This window comes from Venturia canescens, chromosome 8 (assembly GCF_019457755.1).
Source record: "Venturia canescens isolate UGA chromosome 8, ASM1945775v1, whole genome shotgun sequence".
NCBI classification, from domain to species: domain Eukaryota; kingdom Metazoa; phylum Arthropoda; class Insecta; order Hymenoptera; family Ichneumonidae; genus Venturia; species Venturia canescens.
The window spans coordinates 15,880,523-15,888,495 of record NC_057428.1 but is presented as its reverse complement, the minus strand read 5'-3'; the positions used below and the strand labels follow the sequence as shown (position 1 = coordinate 15,888,495).

General features: G+C 35.3%; 2 protein-coding genes across 2 annotated transcripts; one reads left to right on the top strand and one right to left on the bottom strand.

Moving 5' to 3' along the window:
* Positions 1 to 17: 17 nt before the first annotated feature.
* LOC122414582 (peroxisomal membrane protein 2) lies at positions 18 to 1,329 on the bottom strand. The gene is made up of 4 exons (XM_043425993.1): positions 917 to 1,329; positions 592 to 835; positions 389 to 508; positions 18 to 306 (listed from the first exon to the last, which is right to left on the bottom strand). Exons 1-4 carry the CDS (start codon positions 1,012 to 1,014, stop codon positions 208 to 210), a joined length of 561 nt encoding a protein of 186 aa, XP_043281928.1. The 5' UTR covers positions 1,015 to 1,329; the 3' UTR covers positions 18 to 207.
* Positions 1,330 to 1,962: 633 nt separating this feature from the next.
* Positions 1,963 to 7,662, top strand: Rnf11 (Ring finger protein 11). The gene is made up of 2 exons (XM_043425995.1): positions 1,963 to 3,592; positions 4,534 to 7,662. Exons 1-2 carry the CDS (start codon positions 3,470 to 3,472, stop codon positions 4,933 to 4,935), a joined length of 525 nt encoding a protein of 174 aa, XP_043281930.1. The 5' UTR covers positions 1,963 to 3,469; the 3' UTR covers positions 4,936 to 7,662.
* Positions 7,663 to 7,973: the final 311 nt, after the last annotated feature.

Sequence of the window (7,973 nt, the reverse complement as noted above, 5' to 3'; positions counted from 1 at the left end):
AGTATCTTGTACAAAAATAAGTTGTCAACGGTGCAAAAGTTTTAATAAGTTGTGAAAAAAGGAAATCCTGGAATGTACATCGTATTGAACCCTGGAAATAAATATTCACATACAAATAACATACAAGTATGTTGGATAATTAATATATGGAAGACAAATTATGTTGGGCGGATAAAACGTCCGACCAAAGGAAGATTTTCCAAACAGTTAAGGCTTCATGCGTTTGCTAGCTGCGAGACGTTCACGTTTTTTTGCCAGAAAAATGGTCCACATCAAACCAATGATGCTGACCATCAAAACCCGTAGCTGCAAAAAAATTTCAATTATTTTCCATTAGTTTTGTTATTAATTTGGAGATAGTAAAGTATTTATTAAATTTTGTCATTACCACTGGTGGTACGTAGCGAATATTGATGAATTGCAGCAATGTCAAATATTTTAGATTGGCTTCGAGAATAGGCCAATAAAGCTCATGTAAATTTTTCATTGAATTTTCATGCGATTTGCCCTGTGAAGAAGAAAAATTTCAAAACATTTTTTAGTGCATCTTCAAATTAGCAGTATGGCTATCAATTCAGTTAAAAGTTTCACCTCGAATCTGGCAAGCATGTAAAGTGCAAAAGCCTGGTAACAAGGCGTGTAAATTGTTCTCTCGATTAACAAAATGGTGAGTGGATTTTTAGAGATTAACGGGACCCATTGATAAAAAAAATGTGATATCGGACCACCGCACAGTAGGCCGAAAAGTGCAAATGCCATTAAACTGTCTTGATTAATGTGTTGCGCTCTGGTCAATTTCTGAGCCAAATAATTACCGAGTACGGCCGTGACGCAACTGCAAGAAAACAAGAATCGAATATAAGAAATTGAGTACAAAAATATCAAATTCTCTTGCTTGTGAACCAAACGTAATAACCTCGTAATGGCTTTTGTTTTTATAGGGTGCGTATACAAGTTACGAAAGTATCTTCCCAACAGATCGTAAAGTATTTCTTTTGGTTTTGACAGTGACATTTTGAATACGAATTTTGCTTTTATTAGCGCAAATGATGTCGATACTAGGTTCAGCGTGAAACTCACTGAAACTTATATTAACTCGTTTTCATACATATAGATATATGGATACTCATAACGATAGCATATCTGGAAACCGTGGAAAATTAGATTTAAAAAAAATGCAACGAGATTATACGAAATACAGCAATCTACGTCCAAAGTTCGTCACAATGGTCACAATGTATACAGCAGTCTATACTCTTTTATTTGTCAAACGGTTGTATAGTTGTAATTTTCTGTGCGTTGTTGCAGACGCTTCATATCACAACGGAGATTGTTCATTGGTTCTCATTTCCTGGCGCTGAGAAATTCCTATTCAAAAAAAGGTGAGATGAAACATAAATATATTTCAATACGTGAGGAGGATTCTGACTACGAAAACAAAGACAAGCTCAAAGTTTTACAGGTTGCGTAACACGACGAATAAAATAAGAAAGATGATCTTTATCATATGAAAAATAGTAATTTGAGACAACAAAAAGGAACGATGAAACCCTTTATTATGATCACTCCGTCGGTTTAGCAGAAACACGCCGGCGTGATTTGTTTTTTTTTCTCTTTGTCGATCGCACTATGTATATATATATATATAAACACATCACAAATCACAATCTCTCTGAAATATCGTGCGAGCGAATTTGAAATATGATTTTTGGCCGCTGTTTGGCACTGCACACGCATATGCAAAGTACAATTTGCGCGCAGTGATATAAAAATAATGAATATAATAAAAAATAAACAGAGTTAATTAGTTCAGTTTAGAGAAAAATTTCTATCGAAAAAAACCGGCAGGATAGTCAATTTGTCATATTATTCGTCTATTACAGAAGCTTATTCCTTCATACGTATAGAAAAATTAATTTCAACAGACTTTTTGAATTAGAATAACATTGCGTAATTTTCTATTTTTAAAAGTCTTTTGCTATTTCATACAATAAATTGAACTTGATAGAAATTGTTACCAACGACAATGAAAGTCATGAAAATGGAGGAACAATTTTTCACTTCGATAAAATCGCAACAAAAAATTATGAAGGAATTTAGTGTTTTTCATTTAACATAGTGCCTGGATTTTATTTATTTATATATCCAATAATATCGTACAGTGAATGATGATTAATAAACAAACAAATAAGAAATAAGTGTGCGATAAACTGAACGTTAAAAATGTGCAAAAGTTCGGTCGCCATGATCTGCCAGGGTCCCGAGAGCGCGAGTGGTTGACAGGGTTGAGGTTAGAGAGATTCATTTTTTTCTAGGTAAAAAGTGCACCAGCTGTTTGGAAGGGGGTTCGAAGAGGGAATCAACAGCAGGGAGGGGGGCTGAAAAGATCGGAGAGGACAGAGGAGCGAGTAACTAACCGTTTGCGAAACATTGGACAATCGTTTTTCTTATTCTTACTCTTCGGTCCTTTACACACGTTTTTGAATATAAGTTTTCGTCTATAAAAACCCTCTGCATACGGTGCAAATTAGCAGTTGACGAACGATATTCTTTCTTTTAAAACACAAATTTTCATTCCCCATAGTTTACTCATGTCTTCAACTCAGGACGGAGATACTTCATCCAAACCTTTGATTTTTTTCTGATTTTTTACAAAAAAAAAACTCGTGATCGAATCAACATGAGCGTACAAGCGTTCTGACGTATCAGAGAGCGAGAGCAAAGAAGGGACAAACGAAATAAAAAGCCATGCAGGAGAGGGTTTCTTTTGTGGTGTGCGTAGCTTTTTTTCTTATAAGACTCGTGTAAACGGTGCGTGAACTCGTATGTGTGGATATAGCGAGCACAGTTGATCGCGTACGCTGCGTAGAGGCACTCAGCTGTGGCCTATGGTCTGTGACAGTATGTGACAGGAGATATATTCCTGTTCACAACAACAATTAATAACATTGAAAAATCATAATAATAAAGGCTAAAAACAACGTAATAGTAGTTGATTTTGGTGGAACTCGCGACATGGAATTATTTTCGACAATCTACAGTGTCTAATTAATCAACATAAACAATAATAAAGACATCGTGATTTTCAAACAAGATATTCTTTTTGTTACGACGAAACCGTTCTAGGTCTAACTGCGAACATTTAGTGTTTCGAGAATCGTAAAAGACGAGCGAAAAAGAGAAATCGAGACGCACGGATATATTGTGCATTCATGGAACGTATCGTACGTCTGAGATTGTGATCGCGTTGATTTTCGCGTTCTCGCTAATTCGTTCCTTTTTATTCTTTTTTATGTATCCACCGTCCATGATCTCTACATTTTGTCCCGGGGAACTCGAGAGGTGACGAAACAAAAACTCGTATTTGTTTTCGTCGTGTACTCAGAAGTTTTCCCTTGAGGACAACGAAACGAGCGTTTTTATTTGTTTTTTTTTTCGGTTTCTTTCCGTATAACCGCCAACAGTGACAATGGGAAATTGTTTGAAAAGCAATGGTGGCCAACAGGACAATGCTACGTTACTGAGTAACAGTCCCGATCCGGCAGTCACAGGGACAGCCCCGCAAGAAGCAATGCAACCATTGTCGTTCAATGTAATTAACACGATTGTTATTTTATCATTCTTTAGACATTTTTTATCTTCGCTTTTTTTATGCTTTTCACTCGTCAGTGGCCTCGATCGATTTAATTACTCGACGACTCTTTGTCTCACGGTGATGACGTTTTGGAATCATTTATCACTCGAGGAATCTCGGGGTTTTTCCAAAAAATTATAATAGCTTTTTTAGTTCCCCTAAAAATACATTTTTTTTTGTCCAAATGATTTTAATTATTTTATACTCAGCCTCAGACTTGTTGATTGATTTGATAAGTATAATTTTTATGTTTTTAAAACTCTATACCAATATAAATTGATATTTGTATTACTTCAACATAATCAACAATCAAAATAGCCTCAAAAAATTGTTGAACCCTACAGTAGTAGATTAATAGTTTGTAAGTGCAACATTATTTCTTATCTCAGATAACTTATCTTGTAGCCGAAGTGGGAAACAAACTATGGTGTAATAATATTCAAAAGCTGATTTCTGCTCTCGCAACAAGATGATGAAAAATTGTGTTATGTTCGAAATGCTTCATACGAATTTGTGTTTTCAAAAGAGCTGTATCGAGTTTGAAAGTTCAATCCAATTTTTTTGCCATTCAAATATTAATCATCATTTTGCACATATAAATCAATTTGCAATGTCGATACATTTTTGCAAATCATCCATCAAAAAAGTTTCTTCTCTGTGAAAAATTGTATTGAAAAAATGTTGAAAGTAATAATGTCCTTTTTATTCTTCATTAAAATTTTACAAATCATAATACATTATAAACTTTTCAAAGCAAAGTGAATACTTTTTTAAGTAATTTTTTGGTTGTTTGAAGGAAAATTGATTTGAAACATGACTATATTTTGCAGCGTTTTGTAATAAAAATGTCTTGTTGCTCGCTGTTGAATGAATCTAAGAGACACATAATATTTTGGCAGGAGGTGCCAGGATCATATTATCCTTCGCGCACCAACAGGCCAAGATATCTACAATCGATGGATTTGAGCGTTGGTGATAATTTGAGAGTAGGTGTTGTAATGTCTCCAAGAAATGTTGGTGCTTCGGGTCTGCTGAGCGAAGAGGAACAGAAGATGAGAATCGCCAAGCGCATCGGACTCATACAACATTTACCGACACGCGAGTATGACGGAACAAAGAAGGGGGAATGTGTCATATGTATGATGGAATTGACCATTGGCGAAGCGGTTCGTTACCTACCATGTATGCACACTTACCATGCGACGTGCATAGACGATTGGCTCCTGCGATCACTCACGTGTCCGTCCTGCATGGAGCCCGTGGATGCAGCATTGATCAATTCTTATCATCCAACAACTTAATAGCTCGTCGCAGGTGTGACGAAAATATGGTTGGGTGGTAGAATGGAACGGGAATGATTGGAGAAATTCACAAAAAAAACGGAAAACAGTGAGGAAAAAAGTAAAAATGGAAAAGGTTTTGCCACCGCCAACATTTTTTTATGGTCAGTGACCTAGAAATCGAAATTTCTCATCACGGGAGCTTGCAAGAATATTGAAATATTCTGAGAGCAAGAGCTCGAGGGAACGTGAAAGCTTCTCTTCTAAGTCGCCCTCGGTATTATTTCGAGAATAAATTTTAAAAAACTAGTAATATCGAGAATCCCTTTGTGCAAAATATTAGTATTCTTCGAGTTTGAAAAAAAGTGAGAAAAGGAGCTTAGAAGTAACACGAGACTTTCATTGCCCCTCGGAATATATCGTATTAGTTAATAGCGATCGAGTCAGACTGAATTCGTGTACATAAATGCAACGGGGAAAACGAGAATATCATAGTTAAGGAATCATCTTGTGTAGCACTGATGATTGTCGATTTAGACAAAACTATATATACATAAGATAATGTAAAGAACTCGCCAAATTTCAGAGCTCTTATGGAGTTTTGTCGGCTTAGTTTTTTATCGGAGTGCACGTTTGCGCACCCAATCATTGTTTCGTAAACGCAATCTTTCAATAATCTAGTGCAACTAATTTTACAGCATTTACGGCTTAAAATCTACAGTGTTGGAATATTGTGGCGCGCATTGTTTATACAATGCTATTAAAATTTGCATACTTGCACCGAGCAATCCTTCGATAGGTTAAAACTGAATTTTCATTCCGAGCTGCAAATAGTGTTCGAATTTTGTTCAACTGTCAAACAATTGAGAATGTTTCAAACTTTCGAACAGTGGAACATTAAAAGAGAACTTAAAATCTGAAGAGAATCAATCGTTATGCATCGATACAAGCTTTAACAACATTCCGACAATGGGTGCGTAAACGGCCTAGAGCATAGCACGCTAATAAGCTCTGAAATGGGCAAAATCTAGTTTTCCAATTATATTTGAAAAGAAAAATCGAAATGTCTACTATTTTTTCATTGCTATCTTAGGCTATCTCTGATGTGTCGTCACCAAAGAACTCATAAATTAATTCGATAAAATTTAGCTTTCAATCCTTAGAGACTAAATCATAAGCCGGTGAAAACTTTTATTTTGCTCATTTCTGCTTTGGGTACTCTTAGCAACATCGTTTCCTGTCGCCACCAAAATTCTTTGGAGAAGGACGAGTACACGAGCCATTTGTTTCGATTTAATTTCTCGAGATCCCACGGGAGGAGCTTCATACATTTTATTCCGATTTTTTATCCAACGAAACGTTCATCGTCATAAATTCGACGTTATGCCTACGACTGAAGTCGAGTGTGATAAATAAAACAAGGGGGGCAATTCGCATCAGATTTACATCGATTCATATAAAAATCGTGTTTTGTCCCTACGAAAATTTGTGACTAAATTGGTATGGACTATAGAACGTTGTAATAACTCTGCGTCCCCAGTTGAACGATCCTTTGACTATGTATCTCGTAATATTCGACAAAAAACAAAGCATATCTTTTTTCAACGATGTATTCTCGTCCCCGGAGCGAAAATCCAGTTAGAAAACGGAACAAATAACAACGTCGTCGTACGTTGGTCCCACATCACGTTCAAATTTCAACGAGTTTTATTTAAAACTGTAGTGATAATATTTGTAGATGAGCGTGTGATTAGTAGTAAGCGGACACGCGTTAAGTGACGATAAAAAGATCCTTCGCCAAAAAGCGCTGGCGAAAAGTGAATTTAGAAAATGTTTTCTTTTGATTTTTTTAAAATCGTAACGACATTGAAAATGTATATTTTACACCAACGATTCGAATGCTTCCTGTATTTTTTCTTTCCTACAACGGAAGTTCGTCGAGATGAAATGAATATTGGCTTCTCTGTTGGGTCGAAGTCAGATTTATTAAAAGGAAAACCAAAAGATTCAATAAATAGCGATTTCGATGTAATAACTGAGAGTTCATCAATAAGGACTTCGACGATAGAGCTCTCTGCAAACGAAAATTCGAAAATGTTACGAACTTTTCTCTCAGAGGATCAAAAACATTGTGAGAACGAAAAATAATCCTATAAACTCTAGATTCTGTTTGAAAAACAAACAAACTAAACAAAATGATGAAGCTAGAGGCTGTCGATGATACTGCAAACATATAGATAGTTATAAACTAAAATAATATCGACAGAAAACTGATGAAAAATATAATAACGAAAGTGGCGGTCATTTGCGGTCACATGCTGGATTCGTTGGACCCGACACGCTCGTTTCTCAACACCTTCGCGCCTGCCTCTCGATTATATATACATACACGAAAAATACATATATATATATATATATATTATATATAAACTATTATAACTTCAATTCGGTCTGCGAAAGATAAATTGTAAAATGATGCACGGTTCAAGGGAGTCGTTACCATTCTACGAGGTGGACAAAAAATATATAAATGTATCGCATAATCGGTGTAGAACTGTAAGCGAGTACCATTTCAACGCGTACGAAAGCTTGGCTAATTATTCATATTTGCTAGTTTAAGTTTTCGGTTCGAATGGGAAGTACGGAGCTGTGAAAAAAATATATTAAAAATAAATAGTAATTTGTTGACGAAATATATAAATACACGAATAGGAGTTTAATACAAAAATATAAATATTTAGTAACAAATATAATTTGTCGTTATTCATTTTTGCATATTTTTCTCATTTTAGTCATTAATAATCGTGCCGTTGTAGTGCACGCACTTGGTCTTGGTTTATTCGTTCGAGTTTTAGGTACGGTCACTAGGTAAGTATAAAAATCAAGAATTTAACAAAATGTCATGATTTTCGAAAATCTGAGATTCTTGTACACCATTTCTTCGGAGTATACTGTTTTATTCTTGATTTTATTAGAAATTTTTAATCTGTCAATATTAAATATTTTGTTATACGCATTTCGGCCAGAAAAGGACTGAAAATTCGAAAAGTATCGTTCGC

Coding starts and splice junctions, on each gene's coding strand:
- LOC122414582 (XM_043425993.1), bottom strand. CDS start 1,014: ATGTCACTGTCAAAACCAAAAGAAATACTTTACGATCTGTTGGGAAGA. Junction 509..591: donor ACATGCTTGCCAGATTCGAG/GTGAAACTTTTA, acceptor TCTTCTTCACAG/GGCAAATCGCATGAAAATTC. Junction 307..388: donor TTCGCTACGTACCACCAGTG/GTAATGACAAAA, acceptor ATTTTTTTGCAG/CTACGGGTTTTGATGGTCAG.
- Rnf11 (XM_043425995.1), top strand. CDS start 3,470: ATGGGAAATTGTTTGAAAAGCAATGGTGGCCAACAGGACAATGCTACG. Junction 3,593..4,533: donor TGCAACCATTGTCGTTCAAT/GTAATTAACACG, acceptor ATATTTTGGCAG/GAGGTGCCAGGATCATATTA.